Below are 23,591 nucleotides of genomic sequence, written 5' to 3' on the forward strand. Positions count from 1 at the left end.
ATGTAATTAATGGATATAACATTTGGTAAGAATGTTAAAAAATATAACTATTTTAATATTGTATAATATTTTGCTTATATATCATGCTTTGTAATATTCCAGCTCTTAATAATTGAGTCAATTGTTTTTGACTAGTTATTCAAAACGACTTTTTAAATAACTTGTCAAAAATTTCTGAATATAGAACAAACTTCTCCTATATTTGACTCTGCTATAACTGATAACCATTTATTTTCACTGACTAAACTTATTTCAGAAAACTATGCAAAAATACATCTTTACAACATGGGTAAAGAACACACTGCTCCTATTCAAAACCAAATAACTCTAGAAGGAACCTCTGAGTTGTGTGTACTCACAGCGCTCAGCTAACATAATAGTTCATACAGAATTTACAACTTTGTAGTACTTATCTGAAAAACTAATTCATAAAAAATATTTTATATGAAAAAGAATTTCAGCTGCCTACCATGCTGCTGAGTTATTAACTTTCTAGCTCACAGTATTGGGTAGTTAAGAATTAAAAGGTACATAAATTAAATGACAAATGCTAATTATTTGAAATTTGAGACTTCTGCACAAGCAAACAAATACTTTTTCTTCACTGCTATTAAACTAACTAAATTGAAACAAACTAAAATTAAAATTTGTACTTAGTTTTACTGAGAATTTTTATTTTATTTCACTATATTTATTTTAAAAGACGAAAAACAGAAAGTTATTATACAAGTTATTGTTAGAATATGTTTTGCTAAATAAAAAAATATTTATATTTGAAATCTATGTAAATATGTAATATTCCGTTATCTTTATGAAAAAAAAACTTATGTTAAACAAAAAGTTAATTTTACTTGAAATTTATATATTTATTAATACTTAAGCTTAAGATATAAAACTTGATTTTCATCAGTTTCTTAATTATCATATAGCCGTTCCTCAATTCCGCCGCCATCTTGGGAGGCCAAAATTAGCTTCAAAAAATTTCAATTTAGTAAAATATTTGTACTTTTCAGCTCAGTTTTATAGTATAAGTTTTTTTGTTCGGCTACAATTTAAGTGACTTAATTTTGGTTGTATCTTAATTTGGGTAAATCTGACAAAAATAATTTCACTTTTTTTTAAAAAAAATAAGGTGGAGAGTATTGAAATGCATATAAATAGAATAAAAGTATGTACGCATGAATGATTTTAAAAAGGAAAAAAATTTTTGCCGATGAAATAAAATCAGTACAACGCACTTGATTTTAAACTTAGGAATATTGCACTTTATATATAAATATCAAATATTTTTAAATAAAATAAAATATTTTTAGATAAATCTTGTTTTAATTCTTGTTTGATTATTTATTATAATAATTTTTTTATTGTTTTTTAAAATGTAAATATTAAAATTTGCGTAATCTCGTCAGTATTCTTTGTAATTGATAAATTAAATAGCAGTTTTCATAGTCTTTTAAAAACAGAGCATGAAAAATTATTAAAAGCACAGTTCCTAAACTTAAAAAAAAATACTGAAAACTTCATTAAAACCTATCTAATTTGCTTTTAATGAATATATATATATCATAATGTTTTTAATAAATATAAAATCACAATGTTTTTAATCTCCGCGAATTAGAGCGCAAAAAGTAAAAAAGTAAAATTATTTTATGCCACTTAACGGTGGATTTATCCTTAAAATGTAGTTATTGTAAATAATGTGGGTATGTTTGTAAAATAAAAGCATTAAAAATCGAAAAAATGTCAGCAATATGTTAATACTTGTTAATGCTTATCAAACATATATGTTTGATATTTGCACTTTAACATTTCTATTTTTCTAACAGGATATGTTTGATTCGTATAATTTTTTTTCCCAATAATCTATAAATATGCACTCAATTGAATAACTCATTTTTTAAAACCCTGAGCTACTTTGGGGCAATATTAAATTTGAACATAAGATATAAAATAAAATGCACAGTTTAAAATTTTTAGCATTTTTCTTTGTCCTACATGATATTCTTAAACTTTTTTGCTCCTAATATAATCTTTTATTGTATCAAAAATTTTAGGGCGAATTTCTTTTGTAATTTTACTTTGCATATAGTATGTAAAATTTTTGTAGTTTAGCATTTGTATGTCCAAGAGCTAACTACGTTGCCAGTGTCGCAAAAGCTGAAATGTTTGGAGTGAAACACTCTTATCTTATAAAATTCTTATATATATATATATATATATATATATATATATATATATATATATATATATATATATATATATACTCTTAAAAGCTCTTACATTAAAATATTACCTATTATTAACTTCATATTCTTAATCAACAGTAAAAATTTATCTTACCTTGATATTGAGTTGATATTTTACATTAATATTGAGTTGATATTAGTAAACAAAAGTGTTTCAATTAGGCTTTGAAAAAAAAGTCTTTCAGACACAAACTAAAGATCTCTTTTAAATATCTTTAAAAAAGCATCATCTAAAGATATTTAAAAGAGTATTATAAAATAAAAAGTGTTATTGTTGATATTTGCTTTACCTCAGTTGCTGTACCTCTACTTTGTCATATTTGTTTTTAAATTTTTTTAGGCTGATAGCAAAGGTAGACCTATAAACGTTATATATAGTTAATTATCAATTAATTTAGCCGCGCTCATCTTGATAAGTGTGAGCAACTTGCAACTTTTACTCTTTTTCCAATTAATATTTCTTTGATTTTAACTTTCTTCTGTATCTAGAAAACTCAATTTCGAAGAGAAAACCTTGATTATCATAAACCTTGATCATCATAAACTTTTTTACAAATCTGTCATTTAAGTTAAATAAAATTTAATTTTAGTTCTGAGCTAGTCGATTTTTTGAAAAAAAAACTTTTTTTTTAGGTTGAGGATTTTAAAGTTTGGTTAGGCAGAAATATAATTTTTATACCTTCAAATAAAGCATACAATAAATAATTAGCAGCGCATAAAATGCGGTTTCTTAACTTTCAATAAAGAATTTTACTAGAATTTTCAGCAATTGTTCTTTAATGTATTATCTGGGATCTGAATTTAAAAAAATGACTAATTTTTAAAATTAAATAATTTTTTAAACTTCTCTAATTAGCTTTATATTTTTTTTTGAGAAAAATGGACAACAATTTGTAAAAAAAATTTCCTTGCAAATTTTTTGTCCATTTTACTTAAAAAAATAGTCTAAATCTTAGGTTATAAAACTTGTAATAATTTGGAGTAATTTTTTTTACTAAATTCTTGGATCCATCTTTGACAGCTTTCAAAAATTGCTCTATAATACCTTAATTAGATTTTTTAAACTTAAAGTTTTTTTTTTTAATTATATAAAGTCAAACTTAGTTGTTGCAACCTTTTTAGGCTCTTATTTCAACAACTTTTCTTTTACAGAACAACTGTATGTTAAGGGGGACGATTTCAGTTTAAGAGAATAACTTTAGTGGCTACCTTAAAAGTAAAAAGATACGTAAAGTAATAACATTTTTTAAAACCAAACTGCTGCTATGGTTAAATTTATCCCTGATGAAATGGAAAAAAAATTTTTTGTATATACGTAATAAACATTTTTTGTATTGTTATCCTGAAAAATTGCCGAATTTTAGACAAAAATAATGACTATTCTTTGCAAGTATCTCAGATAACACAGGACATCAATTCTACGTCTTTTCAGCCCACTAATAGCATAGCCTTGTTAAGATCTATATGTGGTAATAGAAGCCTACGACAAAATATTTTACACAAGTTATTATTACAAAATGTGTAAGTTTAACGCATTTTAAGCTGCACAGAATTTACTTTTACTAAATAAAATTAATAACAATGTAGCAGCGACTACATCATTTTGGTGTTCAGGAGGAGGGCGAAGGAAAAAGAGGATGACCGGGATACTGGTTTCTCTCTGATGCAAACGATTCCCTTACTAGAATTTATTCAAAGTTCAAGTATCCTATAAAAAAGTTATCGAATTTCCTAGAAGAAAGCGAAAGTTAAGAATATATTTCTATTGTATAAAATATATTCATTACTTATAAATATCTTGATTCTACAATAGATAGGAAGCGAGCATACTTCAGGAAAGTCATGATATTTTAACTCAAAATAACATTAAGACTTTATACTTTTTATTAAAAACTATTATTCATTATTTAATGAGGATTTTATAGATAAAAATAAAATCACTTCAAGAACTGGTTTCACTTCGATCTGTATTTTAAGTGATTTTACCTCTATTTTCACGTCTGTGACGCATTACCATCGGACCATTTGGTTCGCAAATATCAATCCATGAGTTTGAAGAAAAAGAAAAACAATAGTAGGGGAGACCGGGGCTAGTTGGCTACAGCGGTAAGTTGACAAACTGCGTTTAACTTTGGAATTTTCCACCAAAATTTTCCAAAATTCTTTAATTCATCTTTCAATGTAGTATCAGGGCTATATGTGCATGCGCTTAGAAGTTTTAGCCTTTTTTTTTTTTTTTACTAATTTTATTACTTTTGCTACTACATTACTTTATTAGTTTTAAAAAGCAATAGCATTAGCTACGGTAAACTCGATTAGATGTAGGTGTTGTATGGTTCACTCAAACCAGTCACATTTTGTGTTACTCAATATTTCACGTTTTTTTGGATTTAGAAGCCATTTTGTGAGCTAAAAGCTTTTGGGGTTAGTTGACACAATCATTGCGGGGCTAGCTGGCAACATGCGCCTACTTACAACTTTTTACATTGGTCGTAAATTAAGTTATGTAACACTAAAGATCTACAGGCATGAGAAGTTATAAAAGAAAAGTAGACAGGCATGTAAATTCTAAAAATGTTGCAAAAAATGCTGTTGATGCTATTTTTATAGAAGAAAAGTCTGTTCAATTGAAATAAATTATCAAGAGTTTTAATAAAAAAGATGCGCTTGAAATAGATGCTTAATGTTGCTAAACTTGTCTCTTTTAATATGGTGTGCTAACTTTCCCTGAGAGTATAGGCAACTTACCCCGGGCCGGGGTAAGTTGGCACATATTTTTTTCTTTTTGCGAATTATCTTTTTTTTTAATATTTGACACTTGAACATGCTTGCCAAATTCATATTCATTTGAAGTGCAATATGATATCCTCAAAAAAGTTCACCCAGAAAAGCACAGAGCTCAAAAACTAAAACTGTAGCCAACAGCCCCGGTCTCCCCTATATTCAGGCAAAAAAAAAAACGGTTCAACAACAAATGTTAAATATATCAACACTATTTAAATAAAAAAAATTATACAAGATATACATTTCTTATATCTCCTACACATTATAGATCTGTTTATTTCTTATATCTCCTACACATTATAGATCTGTTTATTTCTTATATCTCCTACACATTATAGATCTGTTTATTTCTTATATCTCCTACAAATTATACATCTGTTTAATCTTTTGTAGATTTTGTTTTCCTTTTTACTTTAAAAAACGAATAATTTTTTTTTTTTTATGAATCTTATGTTAGTGGCAGACATAAAGTAAATCAAAAAATCTGTCAATTTTTAACTTAAATGTTACTTAAAACCCTATATTATTTTTTAATTATCATTTTTGTATTTAAATTTGTAAAAGAATTTTACAAATTCAAATACAAAAAATAATGATTTTAAAATAAAAATACAAGTTTAAATTTAAAATAAAAATACAAGTTTAAATTTAAAATAAAAATACAAGTTTAAATTTAAAATAAAAATACAAGTTTAAATTTAAAATAAAAATACAAGTTTAAATTTAAAATTAAAACATAAGTTTAAATTTAAATACAAAAACACAAGTTCATGATTTTTTTTAACTATTAAAATTTAACTTTTAACTAATTAGAGAAATAATTTATTAAATTAGATAAAAGAACAAAATTTTTTTTTTATGGCAAGAGGGGGTTCATGGAAAAAAAAAATTATAAGATTTTTATGAAAAAAACTCTTTTAGAAGATATTTAACATAAGATATTTAAAATGTAAAATATCTTATGTTAAATATGTAAATTTTAATCTATTATTTTGGAGATTCAATTTCTCATTAAAAAGTATGCAACATTTTGGAATGTAATACCCGTAAAAATAAGTTGCCATAGTAACAAATATCTGTTGATCGCTTTTAATTCTTTTATATAAACCACATGGAGAATGAGCTCACAAAATTTACACTTTATGTTATAAACTCATCCGTCAATTTTTCTATTTGGAACTTTTTTTTTTGTAAGTTTTTTTATAAATGTTTTCACAATCTTTTAATTTTGTATTTCGGAAAAGTCGGGCGGCAATGATTGCAAATACACCTTTCAAAGTTTCCACAAAACGATTTGAGGAACGATTTGAGGCTGAAAGGTAAACCTTACGTTGTTTTTAAGTAGGGAAAACCTAAATCAACTTTGATAACACACCACATCCGGAGGTAAACTCTGTGAGTGTTAAGTCCTAAAAAAGAAATTAAATTAGCTAAAAATGACTTTTAGATAGCAAGGCTTTTTATTTTGTGCTTTCGACATTTAAATGCCACTTGAGCCCTATTTAGATACTAATGGCCTTAAAATTAAATTATTTCAGAATACCTTGCTAAAGTATAGCTGGTTGACAACGCAGCCAATCAAAATATTTGACTGTTATCGCGCCTTGTGAGGTGAATGATGTAAAATTCGTTCTATCCATACTTGATGTAGCTTATTTTCGATATTGCCTGGTGGGCAATATTATATGAATAATTATGAGGCATGTATGAAACAATCTCAAAAGACACATTTCCGAGACATTCGAAAGCATGTGTTTAAAAAAAAGGACAGAAATGATACATAGAAAAATAATTTGTTGTCAGGGTTTAAAGCAACAGATGTGGTTCCGAAAAAAAGAATTTTCAAACTATCCCTAAAGATTTCAAAATAGATACAAGCCAGAAATGGTTCACTGGATGCAACTTTTGAAGCTTTTCTTTGTGAAATGCACGGTAAAGAAACGATAAAAAAATAGATTAAAACTCTATTTGCAATAAAGACCAGAAATAAAGTTAAACCTAGATTGACTAATTGTAATTGCTCAATTAGAAAGGTACACGAGGTACATTTTTGTAATTATTTTATGATTTTTACAAACAAGTTGAAGCCAAAGACAAACGCTAATCAAAAGGTAACTGGTAAAACCAGTTTTCAATGAGCCATGAATAAGAGGTTGAAACGAAAACACTGATAAATTTGAAAATAAAATTGTTTATGCAAGGGCAACACTTGATTTAAGAAACATCTACGAACATGTAAAAAAAAAAAAAAGTTAAGAGAATCTAGCGAGATTTTTTGGAAGATTTTATGGAAAATTTATGGAGGATTTTTATGAAAGAAATTGGTAGAAGAATTTTAAAGAAATTTTTTACAAGAGATCTTTGGGAAAAAAGAGAAAAGAGACTTTGAAAGAAGAGGTAAATAAAAATAAGTAAACTACTATTTTCAAAGAGAGAGAGAATATTTTTAAGTGAGAATAATTTTGATGTAGATAGATCCTTTAGCCATAAGTCCAAATGTAGTAAGAGAATATTTTTGCACAACTTTTGACTGGATATAATTATCTTTTTTTGTAAACTACAAAAGAATGCATAGATGAGTTATAACAATAACAATAAAATTATAAGAATAAAAATAATAGTAATATTATAAAGAACAATGATAAAAGTAATAATAATGACAACAATAATAACAACAACAATAACAATAATAACAACAATAATAATATTAATATTATTAATAATAATAATAATATTAATAATAATAGAAATGATAATAATGTTAATGATAACAATAATAACAGTAATAATAATATTTATAATAACATTAGTTCTAACAATGGTTATAATATTGATAATATTGACAACAATATAATTATCCAACCGAAATGGTTTTTGATAATATTGGTCAAAAATAATTTTGTTGAAAAAAGCTTTTGAAAAAAAATTTTTCTGTTCATTTTTAAATTAAACATTTAACATCTCAGAAATCACTTTGAGACGTGTTAGAGACTTCGAGACGTGTTAAAGACTTCGACACTTGTTAGAGGCTTAAAAAGTATTGGATTTCTCTTTGTTGAAATGTTTATTAATAGAAAATTATAAAAAAGAATTGGAAAAAGATGGTTCGTTAATTTTTATCCGCCAAACAATGTAGGACCGTTCCAGAAAGTGTGCTAATCTCTCGCCAAAGATTAAATCATGACTTTTCAAACTTTGTTACTTGAAACTATAAAAAACTCGATTCAGCGTTTTATCTCGCGACAATTTTAATTGGAGTTGATGAGTTTTCTTTTACAACTGCAAAGTTGAAAGGAATTTTTAAAACTCATTACTTTCAAATATATAATGAACAGGATCTTCCGACCCTTATGAAATTTAAATTTTGGAAACTCTTAAATATTTTTACGCAACTCCATTTGGGGTTGTGACCCTGCGCTCTGGTCCTCATATAGTAGTAACATTAAATGTTAAAAAAGTTGCGATGCATATATGTTTTTGTGCATGCTGGTAAATTAATTAAAACCCATACAAGGATTAAATTCGTCTCCAAACTTTTGATTTTATAAAAATTTTATATTAACCAATTATGTAATATAGAAAGAAAATCATTCTTGACGATTTTTATATAACCATTTGATTATAGAAACATGATCAACGGTGACGTAGCTATGATTTAAAAAACCCTGAAGTCAACAAGAAGTACTATTTGATTACAGAAATTGATTATTACATCATTATTATTTTACAAAAATAAGTTATTTCTAAAATAGGGAATATTACATACAACTTTGTTTAGGTATAAACTGCCTCCCACCTCTTTTTTTAAAGAAAATATTTTTTCTAAAGTCTTGTAAACGTTTTAAAAACAACTTTTTATTTAGTGATTTAACAAAAAAATAAAATAAAAATAAATAACAGCAAAAGCAACATGAAAATTAAATTTGAATACAATATATGCATAAATATACATGATGTATGAATAAATATATAAGTAATCAATGCATAAATATACATATCTGTGCATTACAAAAGATAAAAAGTTGCTAAAAATACAAATAGAAAAGTCTTTCCTGAGTTGAGTTTCAAAAATCTAATTTTTATTTCTTTAGCAAAATAAAAAAAAACATTATTAAAAGATCAGTTTCTCAAATTTAAATAAGTCATAAAAAAACCGTCGTTAAAAAAAAAAAAAAAACATCGTTTAAATAAATATATTCGTTGCTCACTTAAAGACTATCAAATTCCTCGGAAAGTAGTTTGGATATATATCAGCAAAATCTAGAGAAATCATGCGACGCGTAAAATTAATTCTGAAGAAATTATCATATAACAACAGTTCAAAACAGTTTAGTGAAATCTATTCAGTTTACACTAAAGTTCATATAAAATATTTTCATTTCAAAAAAAAGCAAAAAAAGCGGATAAATAAAAAAATATAGTAAAATGTATAAACTAGCATGTAAAACACGGCCTACTTAATAACAGGCCTGAAAGACGCGCAAAAAAAAAAAAAAACTGTAGGCGGATGTTTGTCAAAACAAAAATGGAGAAAGTTTTGTGGTTTTTTTAGTTATATTTTTAGTGTTTATATATATATATATATATATATATATATATATATATATATATATATATTCAGTCATGTATATAGATATAATGCAGTAATGTATTTACATAATATGATATACTACACAATATATATTTAAAATCAATTGCTTATAATTATTTGATAGTCAATATTATTTTATTTGTATTTTATGTATTTAGTAATCTTTCAAAACAAAAATTACTATATCATGCCTTTTAAATGTTGTGTGACTGGTTGTAGAGGAAACTATGATAAAGAACATAAAGTTAAACTTTTTCGATTACCAAACAAAAACCGTAATCCTCAAGAAAGAGAAAGATGGATTAGATCTATTCCAAGAGAAAACATTCCAAATAGTCCAAATACATTCATTTGTGAAAATCATTGGCCAGTTAATTATGAAACTTGTCAAATTCATGGTAAAATTCGTCCCTTAAATCCACCAACTATTTTCATCTGTGTATTTCAAAGTCAAATTCCTACACCTCCACCAACAAAAAGAACAACAACAAAATCACTACCATCTACGCGTAACATGAAACCTGATGAAATTTCAGCTCACTTGGATTTGTATGAAATTAGTTGTTTTGATGATCTTTGCCTAAAAGTAAGCAAAGAAGTTATTCCATTTCCAGTAACATCTTTTACAGTGGATGATGGTTTAATAATCCAAAGTAAGGATTATATTGATACCTCTGCTATTCCACAGTTTCTTTTAAAAGTTAAAATTGATATGCGATTTGAAGGTTTTCATTTTGGATCTAGATGCTCTATTATACCACTGTGCAGTAATCGAATACATAAAATTACATCTTTCTTACAAATTTTAGAAGCTATTAGATATTTACATTCCGTTGAAATGGATCATAAAAAAAACATTATCCTACAACAAGTTGTTAGCATGCATGCATTAACATTTGTTGGTAATAAAAAATATTCTCCAGAAATTCTAAGTAGGGCTTTTGAGTATTTTTCAATTTCAAGATCTCTTTACAGTCGTATTAGAGATGACTATGAAATGCCAAGTATTGTAACACTTGGTAAACTTATATCTAAGGTTAGTAAGCTAGAGGATTTTGATTTCCTCAACAAATATTTTATGCAACTAGAAGATCCTCGTCAAAAAAATGTAATTATTATAATCGATGAAGTTTATGTAAAACCACAACTAACGTATCAAGGAGGTAACTTATTTGGAAAAGCAGTAAATAATCCAGAACATTTTGCAACCACTGTTTTGAGTTTTATGATTTGCTCATTATTAGGAGGAAAGAGGTTTTTGTACAAAGCACTGCCAGTGTATCGTTTAAGTGCTGATTTTCAATATGAACAAGTTGTAAATATGTTAAATTTGATTCGTTCATGTAATGGCATTACTGTTGCAATTTTATGTGATAATAATAAAGTAAATCAATCATTCTTTAAAAAATTCAATTTGATTTCTCCATGGCGCACAACTGAAAACATTTTTTTGCTCTATGATTATGTACATCTAATCAAATCTATCAGAAACAATTGGTTAACTGAAAAAATGCAAGAGTTAAAGTATTCTGACTGCGGCCTTGAAAAAACTGCAAAGTGGGTTGACTTGAAGAAGCTGGTTGAGTTAGAAAATAATTCTATTGTGAAACTATCAAAGCTTAATGAAATTTCTATCTGTCCAAAACCTATAGAACGACAGAATGTTGCTTTATGTCTTAAGATTTTTTGTGTTGAAACGTTAACTGCATTAAAAATTCATCCAGAAATTCAGGATTCAGGTGGAACTGTTGATTTTATAGAAAAAATTGTAGACTTTTTCAAAATCCTAAATGTAAAAAGTCAGTTCGAAGACGTTAAAACTAAAGACTTAAAAAGGGCTGTCTTTGATAACCCTAACGATCAACGATTAGATTTTTTACTTGATATAGCAAGTATGTTTGAAAAAATGGTTCCTAAAAAACAAGGACAAAGAGTAAAACAACTTACCAAAGATACTGCTCTTGCTCTTGCATACACGAGTAGAGGACTGGTTGAGTTAACTAAGCATCTCCTCAGCACTTCACACGAATATGTATGTCTAGGAAATTTTTCTAGTGATCCCATTGAAAAAATGTTCAGTAAGCTACGTCAAGGTTCTGGTGGAACATATTTTATTAATGTTCAACAAGTTTTACAAAAAGTAAACATTAAGAAAACAAAGCTTCTCCTTGATTTAAACACAGATTTTGATGGAATTCAAACATGTTGTGAACATGCTTGTTTGAAATGTGGATTTTTGCTAAATGATGACAATACCTTCAATGTGTTTCATAATCTTTCAAATATGGAGTTAGCCTTGTCTAAGTCTGTAAAAATGGCTTTAGTTTATATTGCAGGATACATCAGTAGAAATGATGTAGATGAATATGATACGCAGTTCTATTACAACGAATTTGGAGAATTTACTAAAGAAATCAACAGAGGAGGCTTGAAGATACCTGGAGACAATATGTGTCAATGGGTGATTTATTGCTATGTATTTTTTCATCACATCATGTCATCAGTTTGTAGGACAAGTTTTATAAATATAACAATGATGGTAGCAGAATTTTATGGATTTGAAAACATAGATAAGTTTCATGGAAAAATACTATCTAACATATTATTTAACAACTATAGCAAGCTTTACTCACCTCGATCGACAAAAGAACCAGCTTTAAAAGTACTTAAATTGTCACAAAAATGATCATTGCGGAGCAGAAATGTAAATGTATGTAAAATATGTTTTGTGAAGTTGTAGGGTTTGTGAAATTTGAAAAGATATTATTAAAGAAAAGTGTTGTTTTTTTTAGTAATCGATTAAAAAATGTTATCTTATTGTAAAAGGTTTTTAAAATAAACAGCTCTCAAAATTTGAAAACAAGCAATTTAGCAGCTAGTGTAGCGAATTTTAAATTTTAACTCAACTTATTTGTTTACAAAATTGTTTAAATCGACATATTTGTTTACAAAATATCCGCCTACAGTTTTTTTTTTTTTTTGCGCGTCTTTCAGGCCTGTTATTAAGTAGGCCGTGATGTAAAACCAAAATTTGTAAGTGGGTGAGTTCTTTTATATAAATCGGAGTTTTGATCTGATCATCACCAAATTTTGCACGCAGGTCTAATTTTTCCCAGGGAAGGTTTTAGGCCAGGTTTGGACCACCCCGGTCCAAACTCCATGTTCAGGGTGCTTATGGCTTGAACCAAACTCAAACCCCTTCCAACCACCCCTTGTCTCAGGCAAAGAGGTGATTACGGAGCTAAAATTTTAGTAGCTTTTACCGGTGAAGCTAATAATTTAAATAGTTTTTACCAGTGAAAATCAAAAAATTGTAAATATGTGTTAGCGGTTTTTTACGACGATTTTTAAAAGATATTTTTGGAAAAGTCCACGATGTAAGTGATTGAAAAAATTTGTAAAGACGATAAATCATAATAACTTGTAAAATTATTATGATTTATTGATGCTTGTTGCGAAAAAGCTACATTACCACTGTGGTTTAGTTCCAAAAAACAAGACTACAAAGCTACAAGTGCATTTCTGATTAATACAGTAAAGTTTTATATCTAATAGCTTAAAAAACTAGGCGCATTGCAACGGGTATTCCAGCTTTTATAATTAATATAAAACATTTTACATGATAAAAGTAAGAACAAAATTAACAAAAAACAACTACCTTTATCAAGTGAGCATTCATGTCGTTTAAGAGACAACCGTGCTTGCAACTTCATAAAAGCTGTCTTTATGCTCGTGTACATGACGAGCCTGGATTGAACGACACAATACCTTTGGAGTAAGACTGCTCTCTTTTTAACGTAAGCGTTGCAGTCAATGACTTTTTTGAGAGCAGATTTCATGTCTATCGACTTTGTAATGGTGCTTTGCAATTTCTGAAGATTTTCGTTCAAAATTAGCGTAGCATCAATACTTCCTTCACAATTAGAAGCTGTAACAGTTTAAAGATCATTAAATTAATTTTTAAAGCCAATAGATAAACAGAGCACATTGTAATTTTAAAGAGCAGTGAATTACCTTTTGAATACCAACCAACCCACACTCGCAGATTGTGAAACCATTCATCAATGCTATCTTCAATAGTGATAAATGCATCATCCATATTTTCCCACTTTTCACACTCAGTTGACTTTAAAACTTTTATTTCTAAAGAAAACAACAGCGTAAAAATATTGTAATATAAAAATGAAATAAAAAATTACTCTGTTTTCAAATTGTCAACTAAAAGAAAAAAAAAAAAAAATCCGTAACAAATTTCTTTACTGAAAGATGTTGCTAAAATATATTTTCAGACTCATAAATTATCAGTTAACAAATAAATGAATTACTGTTATCGCAATATTCTGAGTTGCAAAGTTCTTCTCTGTCGTGTTCTCCGACACAGATTTCAGGTCCGAACCTCTCACACCTTCTTGTAAACGAAATCTTTCCCTGTTTTTGATCACTCTTACACAACTGAGTGCATGAACCCACCTGCTCCCATGAAGTCCAAAAGCTATTTTCTAAATTATCACCACATATATAACATTTCAAAAACACCAAAAATCACAGAAAACTAAACTCTTTCTAAATGCAACTTATAATGAAAAAAGTCACTACGAAATATAAATTGGTAGGAAGCCTTTTAGATGAACTTTTCGCAAATATTTTCAAGAACGCACAATATGTTAAAAACTGAAAAACTTCATCAACTTACGATAACAATGCTGTAAAGTAGAACTAGTCATATTATCTCCGTAATAACCATCATTGCAAGCGCACGAGTAGCTGCCATCTTGGTTATGACATTTGGAATTTTGAGGACAAATATTTTGAACTTTGCACTCATCTACATCTGAAAACAAAAACATGCATGATTTGTATGTATCATCTAGAAATACACGGGTTTAAATAGCGGCAAAAAAATGAGATGAGGCCACTTCTATATGATAGGTAGTTTTTATCATGGTATATGCAGAATTATCATGGCAAAATAAAAAATTTTCACAGGAAGCAATTCATAACAACAATGCAAAATACCATGTGGGTTATTTTTAAAAATATGATTCAGGACAGTTCAAAACCTTTAGATGAACAGTATTCTCTTTGTCCTAAGCATATTGTTCTTGATGTATGTATTGGAGAAACTGATCACAGTATGACACTAAAAAAGAACCCCCAAATTCATTATTTGATCTTTTACAACCACTTTTCACAAATCTTACAAACAGTGAGCTTCTTAATTGCTGTTTGCTGAGGTCTCACATAAAATCAGAATGAATCTTTGAATGGAGTTCTTTGATCACATCCCAAAAATAAACTTTCGGGTTGAACTAACAGCTGCAGAAACTGTGCAGCAGTTTGATATTTAAACTGAGTTTAACTTTTAAAACTTTAAAGTCAGATTACCAATTTCTATAATTAAGACTACTACTGTCCAGAAATAAGATATTTAAGTTAAGTTTGCTGCGACTAAAATACTTGAAAAAACTAGAATTAAGTGTCAGCTGCAAGCTCATAAAAAAACTCAGATCAAGGAAACGTTTTATCTTGTTGGTAGTTTTGGATTAATAAACAACCACAAGACTTATTATTTTCAGTTTAAAAATGTTTTGCAAGTAGAAACACTGTGCAGAATACCCAGACTAAAGTACTTGTCTTTTTAGATAAAAATTTTGAACATACATCTACATTGGTATTTTGCATGTAGAAAATAGATTTTTAAATTTTTTTTATTAAGAAACATGTCATTTGGACAGTAGGTACAAGAACGCAAATGCGCAGCAAAAAACAATAAAAAATGTTAAATTATTATCTATAGTTGGTTTTTTGTTAACGATAATTTTCCTGGAACATTTCATGCTCCAGAAATGATTAAGAGGTAAACGGTGCATATTTTAGCGTTTGTTTCGATGTTAATCAAACTTCCACATCAAAAAACAATGTGGATATAGTTTAGGAAAGAAGAAAAACATTAGAAGCTATATATAGAATTTCTTGAAAAAATCTGTTTTTAAGGTTTTACTCACTGGATAACTCCCTAGAATATAAATCTTTCGAAAAAAATTCCTACATTTCAATAATAACAGCAATATTATTTATTGTTATATAAAGTTGTTTTGAAATTAATTTTAACCAATTTCAATCAATATTCTGTATCACATTTTTAGCTTTGTCAAACAACCTACTTTGACAAGCAATCTGATTAAATTTAACAAAATTTCTGATTTTATATCTTTTTTTAATAAACTTAGTTCAATTTATTTTTAATCATCTCTAAAAACATCATTTACAAAAATGCATTGTAAAACATACAGCAGATAATAACAAACATATGGTAGATAACAGCAAATATGTTAGGTAATAGAGAAAAATGCAATTGTTTTCTGGATTATAGTATACAGCTTTCTTAAACAATTATTATTTTAGCTGTCAAGCTATACTAAATGCTAACAGAAATTGTATCAAAATCTAAGCATCTATAATCGGCATACCAAGAATGCCACTCCTAAAATGTTGGAACTTCATGGAATTGTATTTAATATGCTTAATTACAAACACATATATGGATAAATGACAAAGAATATACACAAATATACAAAACAAATATATACACATGTATTCATGAGTAACAACAAATTACCTTCACATTGACCCATATCATTTTTAATGTAACCAGCAGCACATAAACATTCAAAACCTGTTTCATCATCAATACAACTTTTACCAGATGGACATATTGACATATTTGTATATGCAGAACAACCATCCAATGCTAACATTAAAAAAGAAAAAAATTAAAAAAAGTATTGCTTTATGTATTCAACCTGACTATGTTATTTCATTTGATGAAATGTATTTACAAAAGGATGTCCAATATCACAGAGGAAGTTTGATTGGTGCTGATGATGATGGTAATTTCCATTCTGGTATAATTGTGCTCATGGTGGTTAGCCTTAAAAAATTGATCCCCTCATAAAAAATCGATCTTTGTAGTTAAGGCCTGTCCACAGTTTAGAATTTCTGGTTCTTTGATTAGTTTAAATATTGAAGAAACATTTGAAACTTTATATGAAGCATCAAAAACATTACATAAGTTTATCATCACTTTTTATAAATGCGTAAACTTTAACTGCTAATCTAGGTCTAAAATGTTTTGATCCTATGTTTCAGAAAAAGTTGTGAAGCCAACTACCATGACTTTATTTGAAAACAAGCCATGAACTTTCAATAAGATTCTACTTCAAAATATAAGGCGAAATCAACTCAAGAGTGACTAAAAATAAAAGGCTTACAGTTCATTTCAACAGATCAGTGGCCATTAAGTAGCCTAGGACTGAACCCATTAGGCTACTTATTGTACTCCTTGTTAGAGGGACACTCAAATATTGAGAATCTAGACAATACTCTTGTCCAAGTACCAAATAATATTCCCATGCATGAGATGCCTACTAGGTATAAAAGCTCTATTAATACTCTACAAATATTTCAATTTTAACTACACCTCACCTTTACAAACACCCTCTAATCTTTGGTACCCTGGCTGACAAACACACATAATTCCAGGGCCAACATTGTTTATGCATAATTCATGAGGCTTAGTGCAAGGGTATGGTAACAAGCTTTTACATTCATCAATTTCTAAAATCAAGAAAACGTTTATTATCAAGAAACTATATAATCAATAAACTTGATTAAATATGAAGCATAATGTTTTGCCATGGAATGAATATTGAATGAGTTGAAAAGTTATCATAGCATTTACCTTCACAAAGTGACAGGTGATTCATGATGTAACCTTCTTCACACAAACAATCAAATCGACCAGGGCTTACCATTGAGCAGTTAGAATTAATTGGACAAACAGATTCCAAAGAACAAAGGTTAATCTCTGTAAAGCAAAACAATAGCAATAATACAAACAGTTGCAAATAAGAATTACAAAAATTGCAAACAGTAGCCAATAACAATTATAGTTTTTAAATTTAAAAAATTGTATATAAATTGAATTAATGTTAGTCTGAAAAAAAAACTTGCCGCTAGAAAGTGCGAACCTCACCTTCACAATTATGTGTATTCGTATTGAATTCAAAGCCAGCCATACAAATACAATCATATGAGCCTTCGGTGTTTTTGCAGTGCGCATTCTCTCCTTTGCACCATTTAAGGCATTCATTGATATCTGAATATAACAACTTTTTTTAGAAAAGGTTTAAAAACAAAAATATGGAAATTTTTTTTTTTTTTTTTTGCAATCAAACAATCTCTTTGAATTAAGATAAAAAGAAAATCCACTAACCTATGCAGATGTTGTCTGCAGATAAGTCCCAGCCAGAAGGACAAGAGCAGTTGTATGTTCGATTACTTTGAAGGACATTCTCATTTTGACAAATTCCTCTCACAGGATCACACTTGTGCAGATTGGCCTCACATTCATCATAATCTTGATATAAATCAGCAACTGCATTGTAAAAAGAGCCTGCTGGACACTGACACTGAAATGTTCCATACCCATTGATGCAGGTGGCATTTTTACAATAGTTCTCACATTCATTTACATCTAAGCAATTACAAAAAAAGCAATATGAAAAACAACCTTTTTTTTAAATTAAAAGAAACAAATAACTAATAGACTTAAGAACCTACCCACGCAACTTTTCTGATCATCTCCTAGTTTCCATCCATCATTGCAAGAGCATTGGTAACCACCTTCTGTGTTTATGCATTTACTGTTCAACCAATTGCAGTTGTGAGTTCCTGATGCACAGTCATCAATATCTAAAGAAAAATAAAAAGACTTTAGAATAACAATTTCAATAACTAGGAAAATTGGAGGTTGAAGGAGAAACAAATTGAAAAAAATTGAAAGACTAATAAGCAACAAAAGTAAAAGTCTTACCTTCACAAGTTAAGAAGTTATCAAAAGAAATGTAACCATTTTTACAAAAGCATTTTGCATAAGTGGAGTTGACCACTTGACACTTTTGGTTTTTGTATGAAAAACATGAGAGAGCACCACATAGAGCTAATAAAATTAAAAACATCATTTACATTGTTAATATTTATACTAATAATGCTAACAAAATAAAATGTAAATATGATAATTTAGTAAAGACTAGGCTGATTCACTTTTTATGTTAATATTACGACATATTTTTACATTTTTAGCAAACACTCTTTTAAACAATTAAAATAAACATTTTTTCTCAAGTTAAGTTGCTGTTAAGTTGCAGTTAAGTTGCATTTTTACAAATGATTTTCAAATGACTTAGATCTAATAATGCTTAACTGTGGAACTTAGCTTTTAATTGATTGTATAAATCTAATTGGCTTAGATCTAATAATGCTTAACTGTGGAACTTTTCTTTTCATTTACTAAACTGGAGACATTTTAAACAGCGCATTTGGTTTTTTATAAACCTGGCAAAATGTTTAAAAAAAAACGATTTTCAGCCAAAAGGTTTAACATTATATTAGAAAAGTGTCCAGTCCAATGATACAAATGAGAACACAGCAATTGGGTTAAGTCATCTCATTCAACTATATAAACCAGTCATGTTATTTTGGAGAAAGCATGCTTACCAGAAGCTTCTTCTAACAGAGAAATATTTTGTATAAATTATGTTGGCATAAAATTCAATATTTTCAATGAAGTAAAAACTGTTGTTGAGAATTCATACCAGTAACCCTGAATATTAAAGCTTAATGAAGATTTTCACACCTGATTTTCACACCTGTCACTTGTCATAATGAAGCATCTTAAAACGATGTTTACATTTATCTTAATTGAGTGATGTAGTGACACATTGCTCTAATAGATTTTTTAAGTATGAATATCTTGAAAAAAAAATTTAAACAATACAAAAATGATCAAAAAATAAACAAACTTACAACCAGGATCAACTGTAACTATAGGTGGATAGTAAGGTGAGCTCAAGGTGCTGCCATTAGCAGTTAAGGCTTGAAGAAATGAGGTATAAGTCTCTCCTTCAGCCAGAGCAAAATTATCATCTTAAATAATGAAAGTAAATAAATATCAAAGAGTAGCTTGTGACACTAAAAACAAACTTGGTGTTAAAAACAGTAAACCAATAATGTGAATTATAGTTACAGATTTCTGCATCCCTGCGCTTGCGATTAGATTTTGAACTTGATCCACCAATCTTGAAATTTTTATCTTTTGGAGTAACTTGACCAACTCGATAACAACCATCAACATGATTATCTATATCTTCTTTAGTATATTCATTTGGTGCTTTTGTAGGGCGTATTAAGTTGAGCAGTTTTTGAAGAATAACGTAAATAACACTAAAAAAAATTAATTTAGAACTTAGATTTCCTTTTAGCTTCCACATCTTTTTAAGTTTTTTTTCATTCATACAATCAATATCCTCTAGCTGGCTATCCTATAGCTGAAATTCAGAGGCAGTAAACATGATTCCATATTTGACATTTTAAACAACAGATATGTAGTGAACAATTGTGAAACATTTTTGATAGCATCAAAAGAGTTTAATGAGTAATTGAATGAAAAAGTGTAACTTTTTTTATTATCAGATATTTAGATTTTTAGATTTAGCTTTTTTTTCAGTTCAAAGAACTTGACTCTTTCTTACTCCACAAAACATGACAGGAATCACTCAACTTCTTGACCAAGTAAGTAAGAACTGGTTTCATAAACAGAAAAATACTATGGTTTCAGATACTTGTATATCAGACAAAAGAGTATATATGTTAGCTCTGGCTAAAAAAAGATTCAAATGGGCAAAGAAAGGAACTCTTCTATTCTGCTAGAAATGTTTATGCATCCAATATTCAATGAGATTTTTGAATATTGGATGCATAAATGAATGAATGAAAATGTAATAAACTACTGAACTTGTTAGTGACATTAAATGTTAAGGAATATTTTTCTTATCATAAAAAAATAAAATTAAGTGTGATAGTCTTTTAAAAAAGAAGTGAATCAGTTATACTAAAGTGTAATATTGAATATTATTTTGTTTTTTGAAAAACTTAGTGAATATTATTTTGTTTTTTAGAAGCAAAAAAAAGATTATGTATTTAAAACTTCTTCGTGACATTAAATGCTCAGGAATATTTTTCTTATCATGCAAAAATAAAAGTATGTAAAATTCCCTATTAAACACCTTAAACAATATTAAAAAGTGAAGTGAATCAATAAAACAAAAATACTTTATTTCTTCTTCAACTACATCTTCAAATGGCAGTATAGCAATTACAAACTGAGAAAGCATAGCAATTACAAATTGAGAAAGCCATATAAAGGAAATAATTTTAAACTTTGTGTCTTATTTTTACATTTCCCAGTGCATTTCTTACATGCACTTGATAAAACCAGATTATGAAAAACTAATAAGCTACTCGTTAGTGAAATTATATGTTAAGGAATATTTATAAATAAATAAAACATTTTTCTTATCATGCAAAAAGAGAAGAGAATCAATAAAATAAAAATACTTTATTTCTTCTTCATCTACATCTTCAAATGGCAGTATAGTAATTACAAAAGATGTTGAAGTTACACCCAAAGGAGGGGGGCCTACAAAACAAATTTAACTTTTAAAATTATTCCTTGAATGTAAAAAAAAAAAAAAAAAAAAAAACATTAAAAACACTAGACCCTTAAATTCAGAAATAGTAAAAATTCAGAAAAAATACCAGAACAGCTGTCATTAGTTTCACTCAAAACCCAATCTCCGCTGCAAAAGCAATTAAAACTGCGGAAGGTATTGTTGCAAACACCATAAGTCCAGTTGCATGCTTTGTCTACAACACACTCATCAATATCTAAATAAAACAAACTGATTTTAAACCTAAAAATCATTTAAGAAAATTTCACTGAAGTTCAAAATCATTCTATTTATAAAACAAATTTTATTAGGGGACTTGAGGGAAGGGGAGTTGAAAAAATATATTTTGTAAGACTCTATTTATCAAGTTTCTATTTTTTCCCTTGCTTTCTGGCTACAACTAAGCTCTTGTCATTTTCTATTGTGTGTTAAGTTTAATCTTTGCTGGAAAATCAGATAGTCGTTTTTAATCAGTTATCCCCGTAGTTCCAGCTTTATGTATTAGATGAGACACAACTAAATTGGTTGCCTTGAATACACTATGGATGCATTGGTTAGTTAGGTATTTTAGGTTTAATAACTGATTTTTGGTTTTATGAGAAAGATTGCTTGAGCAACCCATATTAAAAATGACTAAAATTTAAAGCTTAAAATTATGCAAAATTTTTCTAATTCTTAAAATGACATGGAGCATCAATATATAATCATTTAAGTACTAAATACTGTATACTAAGGGCTAGATGAAGGAGCAATTGCTGTTCTCAGATCGATTTAGCCCTTAATATAGATTTAAATGGATTTTATTCAAATCATCAAATGTCAACAATTTCAACATTTTTTGAAACACAACTAACTTTTTCTTCACTTTTCAAAACAGCTTAAAAAGAGAAAAGGAAAATGCACTTTAATTCCTCATTTTCTTTTTCATTTGACTTGTGAAGTGTTTGATGATGTTAAACTAATTTCAATGCGCAAGAACATTTTTTTTTTGCACAAACTTTTAACTTTTGTGTTAATAAAGTGTGAACTAAAAAAGTGTTAAATTTTCTTTAAACTTATTTCAATCCTCTAGAATTTCTTTTTCATAAAAACTTTTACTTGTTATTTGCTAAAACTTAATAAGAAAGATAACGCTAACTTTTAATATTGTAAAAAAAACTCAAACAATACTTCATGAACTTGTATACCAACTCCATGCATAAAACAGTAGTCACTGTCTGATCACAAAACCAAAATCAGATATAAAAATTCAACAAACAATTTCATTAAAAGAGGAATAATTAACACATCATGAACTAGAAAAACTAAAAACACCTTTAAAAACTTTTGCCATTCTTTTGTTACAAAACTTACCAACACAACTTGTTCCGTTTAACTGCAGCCCATCCTCACACGAGCAGCTGTAACTTCCTATAGTATTTTTACATATACTATACGGCCAATTACAAGTAGCAGCACACTCATTGATATCTAAATTATTATCAAATTCATGAACAAATTAACATGGAAACTACTTTGACCAAATGATTTATAGAAACATAACAATAGTCTTCAAAACTTGATTTCAGTTATTTGTTCATTATTACTATTAACACACTACACAGTTTTTGTAAACTATTTTATTTGTACTTTGATTTTCATATAAGAGTTGGAAGTCACAAATTCTTTTCAATTCAAAAAAAAAATTCTTTTCAACAAAAAAGAGTAAGAAATTCAACTTTGATTGCAAAACGCTATTTTTTAAATGTACAAATAGTAAAAATATAAAATAACAAAAAAATTGTTAAAAAATGAGTTGACACTTTACCAATGCATTCAGTTCTATTGGCATTTAATTTGAAGCCACTCTCACAAGCACATTCATAACTTCCATCAAAATTTTTGCATTTGTTATTTGGCCAGTTACAAGTGTACTTACATTCATCAATATCTAAATATTAAGTGAAACAAAAAAGAATCAAAACAGAGCTTGAAGATTAATAGTGATTTTTAAGTTATAAAGAGAAGAAAGGTTAAGCGAATATCATTACTAACAAAGTTGCACCAAGTCATTATATGAGCTTCTTTGATCCATGAAAAACATTAAAAGTTTTTTCTAAAAACTAAAATTAAAAAGGTTTTTCAAATAAATGCAAAAAAGATACCGTTGCAGACAGTGTTTTTACTGAGTGAGCCCTTTTGTGTATAACCAGGCAAACAACTGCACACAAAACTACCAATGGTATTAGTGCAGAAAGAAGCATCTGAACAACTTGTGCCAACACTTTTATTCTTACATTCATCAAAGTCTGATCAAATATAATAAAATTATCTTTATTAGCTGATGATAAACCAATGATAGTTAAAAAAAAACAAATTTATAAGTACAAAGAAATTTACTGTCTAACAAAAATGATAAGC

The 23,591-nt window shown here is 27.9% G+C and overlaps 1 protein-coding gene across 1 annotated transcript in view; it reads right to left on the minus strand.

The window, feature by feature from the left end:
• Positions 1 to 8,717: 8,717 nt before the first annotated feature.
• LOC145186421 (uncharacterized) overlaps positions 8,718 to 23,591 on the minus strand; it is a 68,809-nt gene continuing 53,935 nt past the window's right edge. The window contains 19 exon segments of the mRNA XM_090095231.1: positions 8,718 to 9,290; positions 13,280 to 13,549; positions 13,636 to 13,764; positions 13,947 to 14,120; positions 14,315 to 14,452; positions 16,241 to 16,372; positions 17,107 to 17,238; positions 17,363 to 17,488; positions 17,657 to 17,779; positions 17,897 to 18,157; positions 18,244 to 18,375; positions 18,497 to 18,622; positions 19,489 to 19,608; positions 19,709 to 19,905; positions 21,079 to 21,160; positions 21,280 to 21,408; positions 22,545 to 22,661; positions 22,999 to 23,121; positions 23,336 to 23,479. Coding sequence (XP_089951357.1) covers positions 9,235 to 9,290; positions 13,280 to 13,549; positions 13,636 to 13,764; positions 13,947 to 14,120; positions 14,315 to 14,452; positions 16,241 to 16,372; positions 17,107 to 17,238; positions 17,363 to 17,488; positions 17,657 to 17,779; positions 17,897 to 18,157; positions 18,244 to 18,375; positions 18,497 to 18,622; positions 19,489 to 19,608; positions 19,709 to 19,905; positions 21,079 to 21,160; positions 21,280 to 21,408; positions 22,545 to 22,661; positions 22,999 to 23,121; positions 23,336 to 23,479 — 2,711 coding nt within the window. The 3' untranslated portion in view covers positions 8,718 to 9,234.

The sequence above is a fragment of the Hydra viridissima genome, unplaced genomic scaffold, assembly GCF_058129835.1.
Source record: "Hydra viridissima isolate aposymbiotic clone 2 unplaced genomic scaffold, HvirCarnegie_v1 scaffold_8, whole genome shotgun sequence".
NCBI lineage: Eukaryota > Metazoa > Cnidaria > Hydrozoa > Anthoathecata > Hydridae > Hydra > Hydra viridissima.